The 24,805-nt window shown below is 35.7% G+C and overlaps 2 protein-coding genes across 5 annotated transcripts in view; one reads left to right on the top strand and one right to left on the bottom strand.

Moving 5' to 3' along the window:
• The first annotated feature begins 1,502 nt into the window (after positions 1–1,502).
• LOC149477754 (uncharacterized) lies at positions 1,503–18,157 on the top strand. Of its 2 annotated transcripts, none has more exons than XM_089710379.1 (5): positions 1,503–1,641; positions 3,910–4,209; positions 4,741–4,903; positions 15,033–15,267; positions 17,931–18,157. In XM_089710379.1, the coding sequence occupies exons 1-5, from the start codon at positions 1,561–1,563 to the stop codon at positions 18,046–18,048; spliced, it is 897 nt and encodes a 298-aa protein (XP_089566505.1). In that variant the 5' UTR covers positions 1,503–1,560; the 3' UTR covers positions 18,049–18,157. The 2 variants fall into 2 exon arrangements, with proteins under 2 accessions (XP_089566505.1, XP_089566504.1); XM_089710378.1 differs by having other exon boundaries at positions 17,916–18,157.
• Positions 18,158–18,370: 213 nt separating this feature from the next.
• Positions 18,371–24,805, bottom strand: part of LOC149477752 (trehalose transporter 1-like protein) — a 71,321-nt gene continuing 64,886 nt past the window's right edge. For all 3 annotated transcript variants that reach the window (XM_089710362.1, XM_089710361.1, XM_089710363.1), the window contains exon 4: positions 18,371–19,680. In XM_089710362.1, the coding sequence (XP_089566488.1) occupies positions 18,464–19,680 (1,217 nt within the window). In that variant the 3' untranslated portion in view covers positions 18,371–18,463. The remainder of the gene's footprint in view (positions 19,681–24,805) is intronic.

The raw sequence follows: 24,805 nt of genomic DNA, 5'->3' as shown, positions 1-24,805 counted from the left end.
TTAGACCAAGCGGGCCCGCCGCGGTCGGAGAGCTAGTGGGATATTTACATTACCTAAAAGTTACAACTAGTGAGTAGTTTTACACATAAATAAATAGGTACTGTAAAGTGTAAAATCTAACACGGTATACGCACACATTTGCTTTATCAGTTTTTCTTTTGTTTGCTTCCTTCATCAAGTCAATTTTATCTCAGATAAATATAAATTATATAATATAAAGCATGTATTTTGCGTGAGAAAGTACCTACTATAGTAACTAGTAACTACATACGACGTAATAAAACACAAATTTCGACTTATTTTATATTAAATATTTATTAATATTTTGCAAAGGTACCGGGTAAAAAGGACTTGATAGATGATATTTTGCAAATAAATAAATAGATTTAAAAATATTGAAGTAAGACCTGTTTCGTTATAAAGATTTTCGTAGTCAGTAATCGCGCATTTTAATCACGAAAACTGCAATTGGATAATATGGTTATATTTCTACAGTTCTACATTAAAGTAACGTATATCTAAAAAAAATTAATTTAACATTCTAGCATGTCGATTCCTAGATAAATGATCCCGTTAGATAATGGATGAGTCTTACAGATTTCCTGTAATAAAAATTTGTTGAAAATGTATAGAGTCGACCTTCGCTTCTTTATTTATTATATATATTTTGTCCTTAATCTCATTTGTTGTACTCGTATATAATTAATAGAAAGGTATAAAAATAGTACCTATTCAATTTGCCCAATAATGGAGATGTCAGATATGTTAAATTCAAGTCGTTAATGCAGAATTATCTAAATATAATATTATAGATGGATAGATAGATCCATCTTCATACCGAAAAGGAATCGATTGAGAATAACTAGATAAGAAACAAAAATGAAATCAAAGTACTTCACTGATCCTACGGTAGGATGTATATGATGATGTGTAGTAAAAGCCAAATGTAGGAATTTCCTACATTTGGCTTTGTTTCCTACATTTTGTTTACCTATCAGCTTATCCTAGCTAAAAAGGATATAATGCAGGTTTGCACTTACGCCTAGCTCCAGACGTAATAAATTCGTGTAAAATGTTATATAGGTAGGTAAATATGTACTGAGATAATACGTAGGAGGTACCTACGTAAAAAATACGTACAGGACTTGTACGAACACATTAATCGTATGTAACTTTTGATTATAAAACAGTATCTGTTGTATTATAATCAGTATATTGATATTCAAATACAAGAAATTTTTGTATTCTATCTTTATTTAAATTGAAATTGATAAAAATATATGTAGCTACCAATAATCTGTAAAATATCAACTAACCATTGATACCTACAATATTATCACACTAAATTTAGCAACACGTGATTTCAGAACTCATGAAAAAACCTTACCATATTTAGCACTTCCTAAAACTAAAATACAAGTAAATTAAACCCATATATTCCACCCACGATAAAATAATAGCGACTCCATGGCTCCGAGCTTTAAGGCGCGGTGCCACGGTTGATCGCGGTCACTGGAGCAAAAGCAGTCGCTGGCGCTTGTTCCTCTCAGTCCGAAGACCATGTCCTTAGCAGAAGGTGCGTCGGACACCGAACATAGGCAGGAAGACGAGAAGGTTAAAAATTCGGAGAAGCGCGGTTCGGTAAGTGCATTAACAATAAGAAATTGTTGTTTTAATCGTGTAATTGTGAAAATTGAATTGTGTGTACATTTCAATAATAATTAACTTTCTATTTTAATATTTGCACACCCAAATCCCAATCGATGGGTAGAATGTATTAGCCACAAAATATTGTACCTAATTAAAGCATCTATAATTTGTAACTACTTAACTACATTATTGCAAATAATTTGAATTTGAAAAGAGTCTTAACTATAGTCAGTTTTATAGCATTCAAATGATACTTACATGATATTTTTTCCAATTTTTCCAAGTTTTTCTATGCAAACTAAATACAAGATTCTGACTCATTTAGTCATTATATGATTGATCGTATTAAAAGCTCTGAAGTAACAAATGATAGACTTTTTTCTTTTAAGCTTTTTTAACAAAAGCTCTGTGATTAGATAAGAAGAAAGACTAGGCTTTTTTTTGTATCTTTCGCTTGTTAGTTTGGAATTTGGAAGCTGTTATTCGTATCTTGCTTAATTTGTTGTTATTTAGATATTTCTAAAATAAATGAAAAAATCATAGAAATATTTTAATGATTAATTCACTAAATAAATCGAATGAACAATATTATCATTGATGCTTTTACTGTTGTAACTTAAACATAATATCATCATCATCATCAGCCCATATACGTTCCCACTGCTGGGACACGAGCCTCCTATCAGGGTACGAGCCATAATCCAACATATATTTTATGGATTTATGGAAGTTGATTTTGTATAAATTTTTTAAATAAAAGAAACTTTGTTCATTATAATTTGTTCTCAAATAGTGTCGAAGCAGAATTGAACATACACCCTCTTACCTTCATCTTAATAACATCATCTTAATACCTATTAACTTCAGTTCTCACAGTACCAAACAAAAATCGAGCATTTGGTACTATCAAAATAATTGCCAATAAAACCTAAAAGGAGTTAAGAATTACTACTTCTTCGTTGTGGCCTTGTTTAATTGTTAAATTAGCCAATTACAGTGTCAATTCATGACTCCATATTTGGAAATTTAATTCGACATCTGTATCCAATTTATATCAAATAGTGATTAGTGCCATTTATCTTGTCCGCCTACAAGCTATTCTAATTATTTGATATAGTATAATTTTAATCTATTTTCCCAGGCTTTGTTTCAGTTCGAAATTTCTTGTGAATGGAAAGAAAAATATTTTTATTTATTTTTTTTATTTTACTTCCATTTTATAGAAATTTTACAATGATTAAGTCAGTACATAACTGTTGCAATATGATATCGATTCTTGTATCGATCTAATTGTAAATATACAATCTTTTTCATTGATATTAAATATTATTTTCTCTCATTATTTAATAGAAAATTTTCAGATAATAGAACAGTCTGGAATATTATCTTAAAAATAATGGATGCATACAGAGATGAATAATAAGATATTATAACAGTCTAAAAGGCAGATAGGTAATTATTACTTATTGTTTGACTTATTGTTGGAAGACAGATTTGTGATTTGTCTCTTTATACTATGGTATCAACCAGCTTGTAATAAAAAAAATATAACAATATGGTCATTAAAACTTCAAAAAATAATCGATCTATACAACAAATTGTCGAAGACAATACTCTAATTAAGTACAGCGACATGCGCAGGCGCAGATGAACCGTAACGATCATTCACTATTGTATTCATATTAGATGCTTTCTGAAGAAACAATTTTATGAATGATTATCTATAAAAATGGGTATGTCGAGGTCGTAGTATTTTCTAGTGAATGGTTACGAAATATGCTTTATAAGGTAAAGGGTGTTCGAAGAAAATGCTTTCTTGGTATTGTAATAAGAAGAAAATAAATTAAAATTTATGTTATAAAATTTTTGCCGAATAAATATTATATCTGTGGCTGCCACTTTAAACTTGTATATTTTGCCGCGTTTTTTACCTTCTAATTTTATAACGAAGTACCTTCAACAAACTTTACTCAATCATGTAGAGTTAAACTTTACATAGGTGAGAAAATTAATAAAAGCAAGTCTCTTGCAATGAAGTTTTTTCCAATAGCAATAAATCAAAATCGGTCACACTGTTTTCATGTTTTTTTTTAATGAATATACAGATTAGTTTTTTAGTAAAGGACGTGATCTATCCCAATTAACGGAAACCATCATTTTTACAACTCCATGTCTTGAAATTATGTAAACTAAGAATTTAAGACAATCAGTTCAAAACAATTATTTCATATTCAATTACATAGTAACCATTGTCTCCAGATGTCAGACCAATACTTGTGGAAGGAACAAATCCACACAATGATGAAGGGCGGAGAGAGCGAGTCAGATATATCCGACTCAGAACACTTTCTCACAAAGGGCGCTTTTCTTCTCACTCCATCCCACGGCCTGAGTATGGAAAAGGCATCGACAATTTGCGAAAAAATGGAGTTCAAAGGATGCTTCTCGCTGACGAAAACAGCTACGGGAATATTGTTTAAGTTCTCCAGTGTGGATGACTACCAGATGGTCTTTAAGAAGGGCTTCCACAAGGTTACCGGATCGAGGTTTTATAGAAAGGTAATTTATCTCTTTACGTATGAATGTTACTTCCATGCTTATGTACTTCATTAGGTAAACTTTGATTGGTAAATTGTGAAAATATTGTTTGAATCTCTTCGCCCTTCATCGTAAATTGCTATTACTTTTGGTTTTGATACAATGGCAGGTACTAAAGGTATGCGAATGTGAGTACCTTAAAAAAATTACTCAGTGAAATTCACTCTTGTTACATGAAATGGCTCTACTAATATCACATATAATGTAGAAATTAAGAAAATATATTCTGTAATCTTATTAATAAAAGCAAAAGTTTTGACTTAATTTAACATAAAGAGATAGCAAAAGTGCTCCTATTGTAATTTCATCGACATAGTATTTTTTTTAAACTTAGCTCTACCGAGCATATATTTTGCAGTCTGAAAATTTTTTACGACACATAACAATTATATATTTCTATGTAGTAAGTATTTACTAAGTATACTCACTCTAAAATTGCTTAGCACAGAACTTTAAGAATTATTCAATTCAAAATAAACTCCCTTCTTCCAGATCGCCATACCTTGCCGGCCACAAAAAACGTTCACGATCTACGTCTACGACATCCCGGATGAGATCCCGGAGGAGGATGTCCGCCACGCTCTGTACAAATACACTTCGGTGGTAGAAGTTGTACGTTTGCACTATGCTGGCTCACCGAGAGAAGGGAATACGGGTATATGTTTGGTTCTTAATTACTAGAGCAGTTTTGTTTTTATTTTGTGAAGATGCATTTTAGAAAGACGGTTAAAGCTTCATAATACTGCTATCGTTGTGAATGCTTCTACCTCATCAGGCAACCTATCTAATGAGTTGCCCGCTCTTTTAGTGTATTATAATTTATAAAAGACAAATAAAGTTTTTAGTTGAAACTACACATTATATCTATATTTATATTATAAAGGCGAAAGTTTGTAAGGATGTATGGATGTATGGATGTTTGTTACTCTTTCACGTAAAAACTACTGAACCGATTACAATGAAATTTAGCACACATATAGAGGGTAACTTGGATTAACACTGTACGGTGCAACCGCACAGAGTGCAAAATCATCATTTTTTTATATCACAGCATTTTCATTTTTCATATAGCGTTAGTTCACATTAAAACGTCGCGAGCCGCGTACGTATGTAACTCATTACAGCATAGCAATAAAATCATATTATTTAGAAGCTTAGTTTTATTAGTAGCAGCAGCATCCCAGGTGTACGAACCATAGTCCGTACATCTTTATGGTCCTTCGAGCTTAACCGTAAGCAGGACCCATTCGCGTGTGATAAATCATACCTCGTGTAGTGGGAACTGCCACGTAAGTTCCAGCAGCAGCGGTGAGTCCACAGCTTTTTACCTATACTATCTATCGAAGCGAAGTAGCATTTTCATCATGGAAGATCTAGTAGCTAACCAAAACATGATCATCGGAGCGATGGAAAAGCTCCAAATCAATTTTAAGAAAGACGGTGTCGAACGCAAGACCCCGGCTCATATTAATAAGCGATTAAGTGTGTTAGATTCTTACTGGCAAGAATTTCAATGCAATCATATTAAAATATGTGAATATGACGATAAATCGCATGAATATTTTAGCAACAATATTTATAAGCGAACGGCCGATTATTATCATGAAACCCGTTCTTACATTATGCGGCACTTGCCAGCGGAAAGCAAGGAAAGCCCTATAACACCTGCAACACCTGGCTTATTGTCTCAGCCGGGAACAAGCAAGCAGCAACAGGATTTAAATCCTCAGCCATCATTTAAATCGCAAGGTACATCGAGCAAACTTGATGAATTATTCCATAAACAAACAATTAACTTTAAGGCTTTTAAAAAAACTGTAACAAGTATTGATGTTGAAAAAATATGCACTAAGTGGAAATTCGAGGATGCCCTTCAACAGTTAAATTCTCGATGGAGCGTTATTGACTCCCTTCATTGGGAAATCGACAGCATTTTGGACGGGGAAGACGTTGAATATGAGAATTCTTTCACTCGCCACGAAAGCATTTTCAATAACCTTAAAGAAGCGATAAACACAAAGCTCTGGTCAGTCTCTCACAGAGAAAATATAACACCAAAGGTTGAAATTCCAATCTTCAGTGGAAACTATCAGCAATGGGTATCTTTTAAAAATCTATTCAACGAAGCTGTTCATCTTAATCCTTCCTTATCAAATTCACAAAAAATGCAGTATCTGAAAAGTAAGATCAAAGGCGAGGCAGAACGCCTCATACAGCATTTATCTATAAGCTCACAAAATTATACTTCCTGTTGGGAAATATTAAATCACAGGTACGAGAATAAAAAGCTTATTTTTACATCTCATATTAATATTATTTTAGGCCTACCCAACATGCAGCAGCAATCGCTAACACTAATTAAAAACATGCACGACGCGACAAAGGAATGCCTGAATGCCATCAAAAACCTTGGTGTTGATACAAGCACGTGGGACCCGATGATCGTTCATATCTTAGCGCTTAAATTAGATACCGACACTCATAACGATTACATCGAGTCATTGAAAAATCCTAGAGAGCTACCGACACTGCAAGAATTTCTAAGTTTCCTCGAGATGAAATTTACTGCATTAGAATCATCTAAGCGCAAGCAAGATCCACCTAAAACATTCCAGCACCCTCAAAAACCAACACCAGCAGCATATCCTAAAGCATTCCAGAAATCGCATTTATTTAAATCATTCGCTAGCAACTATAATAAATCATCGCAAAACGGAAAAGGTATCAATTACACAACGCAAAATTGTCCAATATGCAACAATAATCATGCAATAATATATTGCAACAAATTCGCCGAATCTCAACCTAAACTGCAATTACAAGCAATTACGAGGTTGCAGCTATGTCAAAATTGTCTATATAATCATAATGGTAATAAGTGTTTTTCCACTAAAAGATGCCGAGTATGCAATGAAAACCATCATACTTTGGTTCATGAAGCGTTCGCACAGCGGACATCCCAAAATACAGCCAGCACAACAAGCCCCGAAAAACAACCGAATAACAGCTCTCACGTGTCTCTGGATGATACGCAGGAAATTTTATTAGCAACAGCTCAAGTTACCGTTCAAGCTGCAGATGGTACATCATTAATCATGCGTGCTCTCATAGATCAAGGATCACAGACTTCCCTTATAACCGAAAATGCAGCCCAGAGACTTGGTCTGCCGCGTCAGCATTGTAAGGGAGTGATTTTAGGTTTAGGCGCGAAAGAGAACACGTGTAAAGGCTTTATGAACATACAAATATTTTCTCAATACAGCGATTATTCATTAAATACAGGAGTTTTTATAATGAATCATGCGGTGAACAATCTACCAAACAAATCATTCAGCAAACCAGCGTGGTCATTTATTAACGACATACAGCTAGCCGATCCAGAGTTTTATCGACGCCGACCAGTTGACTTATTGTTAGGTGCCGATGTCTATTCATCTATTATCATGGAGGGAATTATTAAGCAAAGCGAATCTATTCCTGTAGCGCAGCAAACACGCCTTGGGTGGATTTTATGCGGCAACGTAAAGTCATACCAATGTAACGTTGTAATGGTCGACGTGGATAGCCTTCAAAAATTTTGGTCAATCGAAGACATTAACGAAAACATAGATATATCACAAGAGGATTATCAATGTATTCAGCAATATAAATCAACAACAACTCGTCAATCAGATGGAAAATACGTTGTTCGTCTCCCTTTACATCCAGACGCAGATGAAAAGCTAGGATTATCAAAAACAAAGGCATGCGCTCAATTTTATCAATTAGAACGTAAGCTACAAAAAGACGACAATTTATTCAATAAATATAAATCATTCATAAACGAATACAAAGAATTGGGTCACATGCACTTAACAATAGCGCGTAACATGAAACCTGCCTACTACATGCCGCACCACGGTGTACATCGAGCCGATTCGAGTACTACGTCATTACGAGTTGTATTTAATGCATCCGAAAAAACATCGACGGGTGTAAGCCTTAATGACGTCATGTATAGAGGTCCGAATTTACAGCAGGATATTTTATTATTAATATTAAATTGGAGACAATATCCTTATGGTACGGGAGCCAGGTGCAAATTTGGTTCATTATTTCCTCTCAAGAGATAATTCGTCAGACGCCTCAGAGTATAGTATTATAAAGCCTCGTGAACGTCAGCTGGCGCTCGGATGGGGGGGTGAGCAGTTGTAGCCTCCCACGCATGTAGGAAAAAAAATACATTCATTCATTCATTTCCTCTCAGCTAAAAATTTGTCAAATTGTAGCTAACCCAATATCTCAACGAAAAAAAATAATCAGCTGGTTACAACATGGTGTATTATACGTCAGCTGGTGTCTTGAACATGAAAGTTAAATTTAAAGAAAAATTTATTTTCCGTGATTTCCTCCCAAACAAAAATTTACCTGATGATAGCTTATATGTAACTGTGGATAAATATATAGGTCAGCTGGCTGTATCTTGGTGAAAAAACCGTCAGCTGATACGGGAGGCTACAACCGCTCTTCCCCCCAACCGAGCTCCAGCTGACGTTCACGAGGCTTCATAATACTATACTTTGATGCATTTTACTGATTACCGCTTGAGAGGAACTTGGTCATAAAATCTGTTCCTGGCTCCCTAACCATTACGCATTTATAGCAGATATCGAAAAAATGTTTCGACAGATTTTAATTTCAAAGCAAGATCAACGTTATCAGCAAATAGTTTGGCGCGAAAATCCGAATCAACCACTCAGAGAATATACTTTGTCCACTGTTACGTATGGTACAAAAGCAGCGCCCTTTTTAGCAATGATGACGCTCAAGCAGTTAGCCAAGGACGAATGCAACCGTTACCCGATAGCAGCGAGGGTGTTAGAAGAACAATTTTACATGGATGATCTTCTTAGCGGTGCATTTGACATCATATCAGCGAAGCAATTGCAAAGAGATCTCATCGATTTACTCAAATCGGGAGGATTTAATCTCCGCAAATGGTCAGCGAATGAGTCATCATTATTAGAAGACGTTGATAAAGCAGAAAACCTAGCAAGCGATACGTACAGTTTTAAGCATCAGGAATCAACGAAAGCACTCGGTCTTAGTTGGAATGCACGAGATGACAATTTTAAGTTTATGTGCAAACTATCTCCGCAATCCGATTTACAGCCTACGAAACGAGAACTACTAGGAGAAATATCAAAGATATTCGATCCTCTTGGTTGGTTGGCACCAGCAGTAGTTCAACTAAAACTATTATTTCAAAGCGTATGGTTAACTAATTTAAATTGGGATGACGTCATACCAGACAAGATTAACCTTGAATGGCGAAAATTAAGAGCAGACATAGAGAATATTGGAAATATCGAAATCCCGAGATGGATTTGTAGCGGGAGAGACGATTGCATTGAATTACACGGTTTTTGCGATGCGTCGTTGAAGGCATATGCATGCGTAGTATATGCACGGATAGTGCGTAACGATCAAACGCACATAACACTGTTAGCCGCTAAAACGAAACTTGTCCCCGTCAGCAAAACTAGCCCTTCGTCAAAGACCGACGTATCGTTACCGAGACTAGAGTTAAGCGGTGCAGTCTTGCTCTCGAAACTTATGATAAAGGTCAAGCAAAGTTTAAGCGATCGCGATGTAAAAACGTTTGCGTGGTGTGACTCAACAGCTGTACTTGGATGGCTACAGGGCAAGCCCAGCCGCTGGAAGCCTTTCGTCGCAAACAGAGTGATTAAAATAACAACAACTTTACCACCACAGACTTGGCGTTATGTTAAGTCCAGCGATAATCCCGCAGATTGTGCTAGCCGTGGCATGAGCATCGCGCTTTTAGGAAAACATGACCTATGGTGGAAAGGGCCCACCTGGCTACTCAGTGATATTAAACATCAGCAACAATTAACGTATGATACTAAATTAGAAGCAAAGAAAATGTTATCAAACGTAGTTACGAAGAATAATAATATTTCAGCGAACTTTATTAGCAATTTTATAGACAAATACAGCAGTTTTACATATGGGTCACGAGTACTAGCATGGATATTGCGAATATTCTCGTCCGTAACTAAACAAAATTATCTTACTATACAAGAGTTGCAAAATTCACAATTAAAAATTATAAAAGCTATACAATATTTAGAATTTCGTCAAGAAATAAATGATTTAAATAGCTTAAGTAGAGTTGATTCAAAGAGCAAGTTATTATGTCTTAATCCATTTCTAGACGAAGAAGGTTTATTAAGAGTTGGAGGTCGTCTAAAAAACAGCAACATCTCATATAACATGAAACATCCCTACATAATACCACAGAGCAGTCATCTTACAAATTTATTAATTGATTTAGCACATAAGTCAACATTCCACGGTGGAGCGAGGTTGACGAACTCTTGGCTACGTCAGCGATATTGGATACTCGGCGGAAACAGAGCGGTTAAGAAACGTTTATATAATTGTGTAATATGCAAGCGACACAGCTCGGTAAAACAACTACAAATAATGGGAGATTTACCCGGAGCAAGAACGAACCCTACAAGACCGTTTTACCACACGGGGGTTGACTTCACGGGACATGTAGACGTGAAGTCAAGCAAGGGTCGCGGTATCAAAACAAGCAAAGGATATGTGGCCGTATTTATCTGTATGGTCACAAAAGCGGTTCACTTAGAGTTAGTATCAGACTTATCATCATCTACTTTTTTAGCAGCGTTACGTAGATTAGCAGCAAGAAGGGGAACTCCTCGTCACCTATACAGTGACAACGGAACGAATTTCGTAGGAGCCAGCAAAATTTTAGCGAATGCGTTTATTGACCAGCAATCTATTTTAACACAGGATTTTTTCACGGAAATTAGCGAGATGCAAATCGAGTGGCACTTCAATGCACCTTCCTGGCCTAGCGCGGGAGGACTTTGGGAAGCAGCGGTTAAAAGCCTAAAATATCATTTACGTAGAGTCCTAGGCGATCAAAAGCTTACGTACGAAGAGTTCGCCACTCTACTTTATCAGTTAGAAGCCTGTCTCAATTCGAGACCCCTATCTCCTCTATCTGAAGATCCTGATGACTTAGCATATCTCACACCTTCCCACTTTTTAGCGAGCGGTCCAATTTTAACAATCATAGAAACTGAGAGAGACGAGAGAACGAGATGGCAATTGACGCAAAAAATATTTAGTGATATTTGGAAACGGTGGCGAGCTGAATATTTAACGTCATTATCAGCCAGAAGCAAGTGGAAAACATCAAAGCCTAATATCAAGTTGAACGACATCGTGATCATACATGACGCTCTTCTACCACCAGGAAAATGGGCGTTGGGTCGTGTGATTGAATTACATCCTGGATCAGACGGCTACGTCAGAGTCGTAAGCGTAAAAACTAAGACGGGTATTATCAAGCGACCGGTTATTAAATTGTCCATTCTCCCTGTTAACACAGAAGAAACAAATCAGCAAAAGCTACAGAATCATACCAGCAGCTTATGACCAGCAAGCACCCCGAAAAAAGCGCATTCCAATTAAATCATTTCATATAAACTTATTATCTAGCGTTCAAATTAACATTATTTATTTTAATGCTCACGTCAGCTACAAACGTAATATTATACAGTAACAACTTCAATATAACAAGAATAAACGTCGACAAACATTTTATATTCTTCAATAAATTAACATAGTTGAAGATGGATAGAAATTAATTAACTACGCCAATAAGCAACCAAACTTCAAAATTTATTAATAATAATTAATTATATCAATCATCTGGAAATCATCAGCTGTATGAAACTTTAAAAAGGATATCCATTGTAACATCGTACTATACAAATAAGCCACGATTGTAAACAATTGGAGTTCTATGACCGCATGTTACTGAATCAGCATTTCGATTCAACGAGGCGCACGCGACCAGGCCTTATCAATGGTGTCAGATATATTATTGCGAATACATTGTCTTAGATTAAAGCTAAATATTCATGATAAATTCACATAAACAACACACTTATAAGATAAATATTGAGCCGGAGGTGTATCCGAAATCCAACCGATTCAGTATTTTATAAACACCGGATCAAATTTGGAGCTGGCAAAAAAGCTACAACGACTCCCTGCTAGCTCTTGGGAAGCGCATTCAGGGGATAGCAGCAGCAGCGGGCCTGTGGTGTGCGTGGCGGCCGGCGGCGGCGAGCGCCCTCCGCGGCGCGAGCGCCTGCCGCGTACCAGCGCGCAGCGTGCCATCAGTGACCCATGTGTTAGTTTTAGTGAAAAGTGTGTGAGTGTAATGTGCGTAAAACAAAAAGCAGAGCAAAGCGTGTGTGAAACAAAAAGCAGAGCAATGTGTGTGTGCGTCATTCAGTGAATCAATAAAAGACAATTCCCTATTTTAGAAAAGTGTAGCCTTAAGATCGATATCTGATGATTGTCGGGCATCATTTGTTAATAGCTTTTAAGAATATTGTTTTCACCTTGTAATAGGTTAGCTCATCGTCATATCTATCATAGCTTTCATTTCCATCACTCTTGTTGCCCGGGAGCATGTACGGTGCAACCGCACAGAGTGCAAAATCATCATTTTTTTATATCACAGCATTTTCATTTTTCATATAGCGTTAGTTCACATTAAAACGTCGCGAGCCGCGTACGTATGTAACTCATTACAGCATAGCAATAAAATCATATTATTTAGAAGCTTAGTTTTATTAGTAGCAGCAGCATCCCAGGTGTACGAACCATAGTCCGTACAAACACATAGGATAGTTTTTATCCCGGAAATCCCACGGGAACGGGAACTATGCGGGTTTTCCTTTGCAAACGCGGGCGAAGCCGCGGGCGGAAATCTAGTTATATCATATCTACTAGTAGTTTTATCAACAACGATGAAGAACAAAATCTTCAGATCAATTCTTCTAGTCGTCGTCTTAGTTTCCATTATACCGTGAAATAATAAACAAATGGGAAATATATTTAACATTTGCATAATATAGAACTGCATTTAAATAATTACACCACCTTTACTAGATATTATAAATTATAATGAGTTTTAATAGCTGTAAGTTACGGAAGGATCAATCTACGACATCAGTTCATGCAGAAAGTAGGCAATTAATGCTATTTTATTAATTATTACCTTCTATTGTCAACGTTACAAGCAATCATGAGTGAATTAAAAAAATATTTCAGTATAATTTTCCTTGTACTACATTGTTGCGTTTTGAAAATTGTGAAAATTACTTCGAGATTTTCCGATATTGAGATAGGTCCAATCTACTTTAATTAAAGATCTTATTAAAGATGTTAACAATAATGTAAATGTTAATTAGAGTTTGTATTTCCGTGCTCAGATTTATTATCTTTGTAATGAATGCAGACAAAATAATAGAAAAATTAAAAGAGAATATAATATACTATGAAAACTGAAGTCTTTCAGCCTTTCCTTATGCAGCGATTTTGTTTATTAGTAGGTAAGGAAGAATGACTGATGTAATTGTATCTAAGTTTTCCTATACTATGTAAATTAGGTTAATATCTAAATTCTAAACAAATTTCCGAGGTTTCTAAATTTGCATATATATATATATATATATATATATATATATATATAGATAGGTACCTAGTTTATATAATAGCTGTAGGTAATAAAACTATGTGGGTACCTAAATTTTAAATACGTTCAAATTTTCCGAAAATTACCCCGTAGAGTGTACACAATAACGCTATTAAACACTTCTCTATTCTCTTCATAAGTTCTCCAGTTGTTATCGGAACCGGCTTGATCGATATAAAATTAGGTATGTCTTAAGCTTATTTTTTATATTCCTAAGTAATAAGGCATAGTCCTGGCAATACAACGTTTGCAAATAAACCTACATTACACGTTTTAAAAAATTGATGTGGAGAAGAGAGATTACTCTATAATCAAATATTAGATGATTCTTTAAAATTAGGCTTCATGAATTGATTCAAAAATATTTCCCGATGTTTCCGATTCTTTTCTTTTTATATTTACTTTTTCTACATCGAGCTGTTTTTCATTTTAAACAGTGTAAATATAAGTAGGTAGTTCGGTTATGAATCGACTAAAAATATGCGACCTGCAATTTAAATTTAGTAATATCTGGTACTTTTCGTGTCTCTTTAAGTTCCTTCCACCATCTTCATCTTTAGATTATTAGGTACCACTGACTTGTGGTTTTTGAATAATTATCCTTATATTTTTTCGCATTTGCGTATAAAATTGACGTCAATTACTTGCACTTTTCCCATTTGAATAACTCGATGTAAATGAACGTTTAGTGTTGAAATTGTTGATTTTTCCTCAAATTCATTATGCACATAGATTAGCAATTAGCTTCCGAATCAGTGGTAATTTGAAAAAATAATAAATATACTTAGGGCCGATTTTTCAATGCTTGGATAAAACTTATCCATCCAATAAAGTATTACACGATACCTAATATTAAAATGTCACGTAAACTGTCAAATACGGGCAATTAGAATACATTTTTAAAATGGTAGTTTTATACATTATTCGACGAATAACTTTTATCCAAGCATTGAAAAATCGGCCCTTAGTTAAAAAACACGCTAGGATAATCTCCTGAAATTGTTGTATTGTCACCGATCCTTGATAAGTGTTCAAAGTTTGTCTGTCTGTCAAATCCTGATCCTGTCTGAAGGAGTCGGTTTACTAACAAACATAGAAACTTACATATTTACTTAACTTACTTATAAACATACAGGGGAAGCCAAAAAGCGTGTGAAACATTACATGTAAACTTTTACATGACATATTACAGGAACATCCACCCCAAAACCGTCGGAGAAGTCACCTCGTGCCATCACCACAATAGATGGCGAGCTTGTGAGCAGCATGGTGCCGAAGGAAGCTTCTAGCGTGATTCGTGTGACCCTCGCCAATATAGAGGAAGCTAATATACTGCTGCAGAATGGTCTGGACTTCTATGGCGCTACGTACTTCCCGACAGAGCTGGGCACGCCAGCGCAGGCAGCTAAAATGATTAAACCTAGCAGGTAATGTACTCACTACATAGTATAACCATGATTCTTAAACCTCAAGAACACAAATCTGGGACACGATCTGAACGTATCACGCTATTTAACGTTTTCCGACTGCACGTAATTATTGGTATTAGTTTACTGGAACCGTGCGAGCGCTTAATCCAGCACTAATAGTGGCTTTCTCTGTCCCCTATGTTCCTATGTATGATTAAATCTTTAAAACTACGCAACGGATTTTGATGCGTTTTTTTTCATAGATAGAGTGATTCAAGAGGAAGGTTTTAGTATACAATTTAATATATTTTAGGCAAAGTAACGGGCGGAAAGCTAGTAATGTTACTGACACGAAAGTTTGTAAGATGTTTGTTAATCTTTCACGTAAAAACTACTAGACAGATTTGGATGAAACTTTACCGCATTAAAGGTTAAATATCAAAATAATTCATGCACGCAGGTTCGTACGCGGGTGAAACCGGGCGGCACAGCTGGTATATAATACTATTGCAATAGTGAACACTGATAATTTCACTATTGCGTATCTACCCGCAAAATAACAGGCAGCTTACACATAATATGTAAATACAATTTCCTTTCCATTTTCTTCTTTTAATCTACATAAAAGAGCTATTTTAGCAACGTTTGCCTGTTTGCGAAAGGATTACCTATTTGTCTTGCAAAGATAATTAATCATATTGTGAATGTGATGTGGAAATGACGATAAATGAAAATAGTTTGGAAAATCCAAAAGTGCACGCCTCATAATTTTTTTTAATAATTATTTTTGTTTATTTAATAACAATTAAACCACATCGAATCAGACCCTGAAAAATGAAAGGGTTCTATTCCTGAGCATACTCAATGGTCCGGGAGCCAGCAGCAGATTTTATGACCAAGTTCCTCTCAAGCGGTAATTAGTAAAATGCATCAAAGTATAGTATTATGAAGCCTCGTGAACGTCAGCTGGAGCTCGGTTGGGGGGAAGAGCGGTTGTAGCCTCCCGTATCAGCTGACGGTTTTTCCACCAAGATACAGCCAGCTGACATATATATTTATCCACAGTTACATATGAGGTATCATCAGGTAAATTTTTGTTTGAGAGGAAATAACGGAAAATAAATTTTTCTTTAAATTTAACTTTCATGTTCGAGACACCAGCTGACGTATAATACACCATGTTGTAACCAGCTGACTATTTTTTTTCGTTGAGATATTGGGTTAGCTACAATTTGACAAATTTTTAGCTGAGAGGAAATGAATGAATGAATGTATTTTTTTTCCTATGTGCGTGGGAGGCACCCCCCCAACCGAGCGCCAGCTGACGTTCACGAGGCTTTATAATACTATACTCTCATGCGTCTGACGAATTATCTCTTGAGAGGAAATAGTTAACCAAATTTGCACCTGGCTCCCTAACAAGCGTAAGAGAAAAAAAAAGACTCGATTAGTAAAGTATTTCGGTCGCTATCGTGTTAACAAGAAAATCCTCCGCACATACAGACACACGGACGTCCAAGACAGAACTTTTTTAAACTGTTTTTTAACTAGTTTAAATAACAAAAATGACATCAAAAATATCATGAATGTTAAAAATAGTGCTTTTTCTTAATATGTGTGTGTATGTATTATCTTACAAGTGCAATGTATGATACATAAAGACATTTTAAGTTTGAAAAATCAGATGTTTTGCGCGAAGTGACAGTAGTACCCACCTCAACGCTTCGCTTATGAGGCGTGCAAAATTAAGAATTCAGAAGTTATTCAAAATGATATCTTTAGGTAGGTGCGTCGCCCTAGACAACAATTGATTTTGAATTTTAAGATATGTACCTAGATAAAAATAATCAATAAATGAACCACTATTTGTTTTATGATAGTGAAATTGAAAATGTTTTATCGATAATACTTTAAGACTGCTATAAAGTTAAATTTGATAAAAAAATCTGGATTTAATTATAATTAATTAACTATTGAAATTATTCAAAATCAGTAGAAAGTGTTTTATTAAATGAAAATAAACTATAACAGAATCAATTTGTATAAAATCGTCTTCAAATAGTAGGATATCATTAGAAACTAGAGTTTATCTGAAAAGCTTGCGTTTGAAATCTGAATGCTATATTAAGTATCTATTTTCAGCACACTATCTTTGATTAAATACACCTATAATTAATTAGATACATTAACAAACAGTGGAATTATTCATGACATAATTTAACGAGCAACTAGGTACTTTGCGTTACAAATTGCGTTTTGTATAGGTACTTATAGTTTTAACTAATGTTTTGTCTCAGTATGTTAGAGACTTTTCCAATCCATAGTAATATTATAAAGCTGAAGAGTTTGTTTGTTTGAACACGCTAATCTCAGGAACTTCTGGTTCAATTTGAAATTTTATTTCGATGTTAGATAGCCCATTTATCGAGAAAGGCTATAATCATCACGCTAACTACAATAGGAGCAGAGCAACGCGGATAAACCGCGGGGCACAGCTAGTATGTAATATTTTTGATGCTTTTAGTGTTAACTAACGTTTTTCACACATCACACTTCGTAGTCACAAAGCAGTCAATAGTTTCTGAGTACTTTGTAAACCTACACGTACCTATTTAGAGCTTTTCACACAGCACCCTCACCTTATAGAAAAAATTCTTCTTTCACAGAGTCTATGCTTCCAGGGTGACTGGAGGTACGGTGTCTGCGCGTGTGAGGGACCTCTTACCAGTATTCGACCAACAAGGCTTCGCTAAATTCGCCCCGCCAGCGTCTAGATTAGTGAAGCCTAGATCTAAGTAAAAACGACCAAAAACGACATTGCATTTTTTTTCTGAGCGAAAAAAATTTTCATTAACAAGATTTTTTTTAACCACGTGTCATTAATAATCAAGAAATTTTGATAAAAACATTTTTTTTCTGTATTAATAAATATCCCTTTATATTTATTTTTTATATGTTTGTACCAGTTTGCATTTAATTGTTATCAACAAAAATGCTTATTGATTGTTACTAATATGTGCCATTTTGTAATAATTTAATAAACTCATTTAATTTTAACTGTGTTTTATTCAAATTATATTATAGGTACTATTAAGGAGAGAGAGGAGTAATAAAAGAGGAATAACATAAAATATTTTTAATATTTGTCTAAACATAATAATATCACAGATATTTATAATTATAGCGCTTTGAGCATCTTTTAACTTAACAATATTTACGCTATACTTTCTTTTGGTTTCTTGAACTTATCTTCGATTTCCTGTAAGCTTTTGCCTTTCGTTTCTGGTAGGATGAAGTATAATACGCCCGTTCCTAGGAGTGCTATCAGACCATATGAGAGGAATGTAATAACTTCACCGAAATTCGACATCATGCCTGGAGCAGTCTTAACAACTACGAAGAATGCTACGAACGTTGTCGCAGAACTGATTCCTGATCCCAAGCCTCTTACTTTAGTGGGGAAAAGCTCTCCGCACATCATCCAAGGAATGGGCACTAGACCAATAGATATTGCGCAGATATACGCCATCAGACACGTCAATGGCAGCCAAGTCATGTTCGTTTGTTTGCCATCCGTGAAATACAAATACATCGATAGCCCAACCATGGATAACGCTGTGAATATTCCACTTATCATCGTCAACGGTCTGCGGCCATACTTCTTGCAAATTACGCAAGCTACAACTGACATAACTGTGCGTAGTGAATCAATCACTAACATGGCTAAGTAGTGATCTATACCTTTGCCTACAGCTTTTTCAATGATTTCTATAGAGTAAAATGCAACAGCGTTTACACCAGAGAACTGGCAAGTCACGAAGAATATGATCATTATCATGAGAGGTTTTATTAACTCCGGGCTTTTAAGACTAACGATTTTCTGCTGCAATGTCATTACTGGCTTGCATTCTTCTGCTTTCTTCTTCTCCAAAATTGCTTTCAGCTCGGCTTTAGCTTCATCGCTGTAGCCTCTCAACCATCCGAATGCTTTTACGCCATCTTCGATTTCTCCCTTGTTAATCAACCAGGTAGGACTTTCTGGGACCATGGTTAGTAAAATAACAGATAATACTGGGAATATGCAGCATATTAAAGCGGTCCATTGCCAATGTACCCAAGTACCAATGAGATGGGATACGAAAATGCCCACAGCGATCGCTAGGGATATTCCAGCTAAGAATATACCTCTATATTTTGGGTCTGTGGTTTCACTGATGAACACAGGCGCGAGTGGGCCTAATAAACCAACGCAAAGGCCAGTAAAGAACCTTCCTAAGAGCATAAGGGCTAGGTTATTCGAGCACGCGATGAGAACCCAACCAAGTAGGAAAGGACCGCTAACTATGAAGTGTGCGTTGCGTCTTCCGAACTTCTCCATCAGCCAGCCAGAGATGAGACAGCCCGGTGCCATTGGTAACGCAGCCATTGCCGCTGTAAAGGAAAAATTGGGTGAATAAGTGGATTGTATATTAATTACCATCAGGTCATGGGTCTGCCCGTGACATATTAAAGTTAGATGTATTACAATTTAGATGCTATATTTAGTATCAGATATGCATCAGTTATAGAACGATCGACATATAACAATAATGTAATTAATTAAACGAGTTTCAAATGCATCATTAAATTCCTCTATAAAAAATGAAACTTCTTTTATCCTACTAATCTTAAATAAATCATTAATATTATGTAAGCGAAAGTTTTTAAGAATGTTACTCTTTCATGTAAAAATCACGAAATAGATTTTGATGAAACTTGGAGGTGCTGTAGCTTTGGTACCAGAACGTTATGATTTCGTCCGCAGGTAAATTCGCGCGGCACAGCTAGCATATTTTGAAAATAAAGTCATCGTGTGTATTATTATAACCATAACCTTTCCATGCACTTAATACTATAATAATAATAATAATAAGGGCGTAGGGATGTGACGACCCCATCGCCCACGGTTGGAATATCTATTGTCTACGTGACAATAGATATTCCACCCGTGCAATCAGTCAACCCGCAGGACACCTTGTGGCGGGGTGTCGGGGAGTAGCGACCCCGCGGGAACCGAGTGCTCCCGGGGGAGGCCCCTGTCTTCATCTCCGGCTCGCCTTCACCGGCCGGTCGGAGTGAAGCCTGACGAGGACAGGACCCCCACCTCTGGCTTGCCTTAACCGGCCGGCCAGAGTGGAGTCGCGAGAGCTTTTAGCTCGAAGGGTGGATGCGAAGCGTAAGTGGCGAGTGGGCACGTGATGCTGGACCCTCAGGGAGCGCGTGATCGTAGTTTAAAGTCCAGGGACGCCTCTCCACCCTTAGCTGCTCACAATATGTTGCCCCCTTGTCGCACTATTGCAGCGACTTATTTCGGGGGCCCATACAGTGAGAGGGCGAGTCACCACCTGCCAACATATTTTTACTTTCTTTTAGTAGAAAGGCAGGTGCCATAGTTTCCCATAGTCCCCAATACCAGTCCATCTAGCATCCCAATCCATAGCCCAGTTATTAGATTTCCATACCCTGCAATAGTCCTACATCGGCCGCGGACTGCCTAGGGCTGTATCTCTATAGTGCAGTCATGGGCAGGCTGCGGCTGGTGTCCCACAACACATTAAAATTCTCGAAAGGGCCTCTGCGTGTTGGATCCGTGTCCCCACGTAAGCCTTCCAAAGATCCGGGTACTGTCCTTCTGGTGGTACCCGAGTATTATGGAGATGAGAAACATAATAATAATAATAATATTTATTTATTTTCCTCAAAAACTTACAATTACAGTTACATAGTATTACATAGTATAAATTGGAGAGGACTGGTGTCTGCGATAGGCAAAAGCCTGTAATGCAGATCGCCAGGCACTCACCCAGTCGAACCGCTTAATATTTGCTTAGTAACATAATATTAAAAACATGAAATAAACCGTTTAGAGGTACAAAATATAGCACAAAAGAGAAACAAAAGGGGAAATAAAATATCTTAAATGTTAGATAAAAACTTAACATTTTACAAAAGATAAAAAAAAAGTGAACAATTTATACAAGAATAGATTAATTGGTACCTATATTGTAGAGTATATGAGTGAGTGTGTGTGAAAGTGTGTGCGAGTATATGTGTATGTGTATGTATGTGTGTGTGTGTGTGTGTGTGTGTGTGTGTGTGTGTGTGTGTTTTATGTATATAATAAAATTTACTATAGTTTTACGTAGCGTATTAAATTCTCAGTAGATTCGTAATCGAGACTTTTTAGCCATGTTAAAGTTTTTGATTTGCAAGCACCTGTAGACAATGAATAAATAGACAATTTACCATTTAACTTATTATACAAATAACTACCTTGAAAGCAAAAGAAACGACGAGTGAATGATGTATTGGGTGTATATTGATCACAAACTCTATCTAATCGACGCTTTGTTTTTAATTTTTGAGAGTCATATATCAGTAAACTGTGTTGTCTGAGAATGGTATGAAGAACAAAGAGTTGACGAACGGTCAAAACTTCCCATTTTGCGTAGAGGGCGGTCGTTGGGTGATAAAAGGGTAAGAAGGAACCAACCTTTAGTACAGCTCTCTGGGCTCTTTCCAGTTTTAACAGAGAAGTTTTCGGTGCTCCTCCCCAAGAGGTTATGCAATAAGAGAGGAGGGATTGACACAAGGCATAATATACAGATTTTATGACATCTTTATCCGCAACGTTTCTCAGGCATTTAAATACACAGATAAGTTTGCGTATTCTTCCAGATAACAAATCAATGTGTTCCTGAAAATTTAGCTTATCGTCCAACACAACACCCAGATATTTCATAGATTTTGTACATTGAAGTATTGGACACGAACAGGTAGAGCTATCAAAGTTGAGACAACGATGAGATTTGATCAGAAAAGTCTGTGTTCCTATGTTTCTGTTTCGTAGATGAAAGGCCATGCACTTAGTCTTATCTGTGTTAAGTGTAAGAACATGGCTATATAACCACTTGCAAACGGTATCATAACCAGATTGGGCATAAGAAATTGCCTCTTCCCACGTATGACCATAGAAAAGTAGGACTGTGTCATCCGCAAAAGATACTATTTCACCATGAGTTAAGGCTAGCTGACATAAATCGTTAATATAAACTAAGAACAAGGTTGGCCCCAATATACTTCCCTGTGGCACACCAAAACAAACAGGAATTTCTTCGCTGGTATATTCATCTATCTTAACCAACTGTGTACGATTTGTTAAAAAGTCTTTAAATAAGTCAAGCTGAGTGCCTCTAACACCAATATCATCTAATTTTTGTAAAAGAATTGGGACAGAAACCGTGTCAAATGCTTTTGCTAAGTCTATAAATATGGCAACTACTTTCTTTTTAGTATCTAGTTTATTTACAATAAAATTTGTCACTTTATGTACCGCATCCGATGTAGATTTATTTGATCTGAAGCCAAATTGTGAATCTGATAATATTTTATTACTTTCTAAAAATTTTATTAATCTTAAATTAATCAGCCTTTCAAGAATTTTAGATAGTGAGGGCAAAATAGAGATTGGTCTATAATTGTTGACACAGTTTCTGTCACCACTTTTATAAATGGGTTGGATTCTAGATTTTTTGATTTTTTGATTTTTTGATTTTTTGATTACTAAATTAATAGTTTATACAGTTAATTGTGAATTAATTGACGGGTACAATGATTACTTTGTCTATTGTTTCAGTATTTTGGTATTATAAAAATATTGTTTACTAGTGAATATTTCCATAAATGAAGGCGGAATTATTTTTTTAGTATCTATGTAAATACATAATATTCATTTACATAATACGATGCGGGTAAAACTTTATAAGGTGGCTCTTTGTGATTCACAATTCGAGTTATTTTTTTCTGTAGGTAATATTTCTCATAACATAATGTCAGTAAAGTTACTTCCAACAGAAGAAATTGTTTTCTAATAAATATACAATAGACAAGTTAGTTTTGCAATTTGGAGCTCTAGAAAGGCTGGAGCAATTTTAATGTTATTATATACTTTAATAAACTCAAAACTCAAACTCAAACATTCATTTATTCAATTAGACTACTATTTATAGTAGCACTTTCGAATCGTCATTACATAAGTATTTTTAACATTTACCACCGATTCGGAAAGCAGTATTTATGGAGAAGAATCGTCAAGAAACTCCATATCTAATCTATGTAGTCTTGTATTGGTAATCCAATTGTAACTACTATAACTTTACTGATATTCAAATCAATGTGTTGGATTTGTGCGCATGGAATAATTAACTCATTGGAAAACGATTAAAAATGTGCAGAAAAGGTTAGGAAGCTTAACAAATTAGCTGTACGATAATTATCATGATAGTGAAATATTTATACCATTTTAAGGTCATTTTAAGGTATTACGAAGATCTATCTACCTATTTACTACCTACTCTATCATATAATTATTAATTACTAGCGGTCCGCCCCGGAATCGCCCGTGGTACATAATATTTACGTTTTATCTACATAAGAACCATCCTCGTACTTCAAGGAATATAATAAAAAAAGACTTATCGAAATCGGTTCAGCCGTTCTCGAGTTATGCGCTTACCAACACATTTTCCGATTCATCTTTATATATATAAGATTGTTTAATTCTACAGTACCTAAAGTTTTAAAATTGTTTGCTACATTGAATGTCACATCAAGTTTTATTTATTTTATTTTATTCAAATTTATAAGAATGTACCTATCTTGTTTCATCTATACTAATATTATAAAGAGGAAAGGTTTGTACTTATATGTATGTATGTATGGTTTTCACGAATAAACTACTGAACCGATTATAATGAAATTTAGCAAACATATAGAGGGTAACTTGGATTTACACACAGGGTAGGTTTTATCCCGGAAATCCCACGGGAACGGGAACTATACGGGTTTTCCTTTGAAAAGCGCAGGCGAAGACGCGGGCGAAAAGCTAGTATGAAATAAATGCATTTCTTTCATATTAAAAACTCCGTTATAATAGCTCACGTGTCGATTTCCATCGACCTAGTTTAGTTTATTTATTTAATCTTCTTCTTCTTCTTCTTCTTCTTCTTTTTAGCAAATGGCAACTCCCGATCCCAGTGAGGACGGATTCTGCCAATGTCAAGTTTTGAACGGATGGTCAGTTTAAGTTAATGCTCATGTTAAGCATACTCTGTGCTAAGGAAAAATCACGATTGAGATGGTTCAGTTTTGTTTACTCATAGATTTCTTACATGGAGCTGTATAACCTGACAAAGAACAAATATTAGTTATAGACAACAATCTTCCGATATGCACTACAAGTAGTGGCAATGACCGCAAATGTCCGTCAATTGTCAATACAGACGCAATATGACACAGTGTTTCCACAGATAAGAAATCAGAGCATTTGTGATAATCCGTATTATAGAGCACTCGACTTCCTTGTATTATAGGTATATTAAGAAGAGCTGGAACGTCAACACATTTACACATTGCACATGTTAGGCCGGGAGATACTGACACAAAATTTCGGGTCATTTGTAACAGGATGGCGGTCTAGAGGGGTCTTAGTAGCAATGACAAAAAGAAAAATGATGGT

The sequence above is a fragment of the Colias philodice genome, chromosome 24 (assembly GCF_061535455.1).
Source record: "Colias philodice isolate Cphi_HAF_F1 chromosome 24, ilColPhil1 Martin Lab GWU primary, whole genome shotgun sequence".
NCBI lineage: Eukaryota > Metazoa > Arthropoda > Insecta > Lepidoptera > Pieridae > Colias > Colias philodice.
Note: the sequence above shows the minus strand (reverse complement) of the source record. Positions and strands in the feature narration are given on the sequence as shown.

Excerpts from the sequence above, each read along its gene's own strand:
- LOC149477754 (XM_089710378.1), top strand. The coding sequence starts at position 1,561 with ATGTCCTTAGCAGAAGGTGCGTCGGACACCGAACATAGGCAGGAAGAC. Across the intron at positions 1,642-3,909 it reads ATTCGGAGAAGCGCGGTTCG|ATGTCAGACCAATACTTGTG; the intron begins GTAAGTGCATTA and ends CATTGTCTCCAG. Across the intron at positions 4,210-4,740 it reads GATCGAGGTTTTATAGAAAG|ATCGCCATACCTTGCCGGCC; the intron begins GTAATTTATCTC and ends CCCTTCTTCCAG.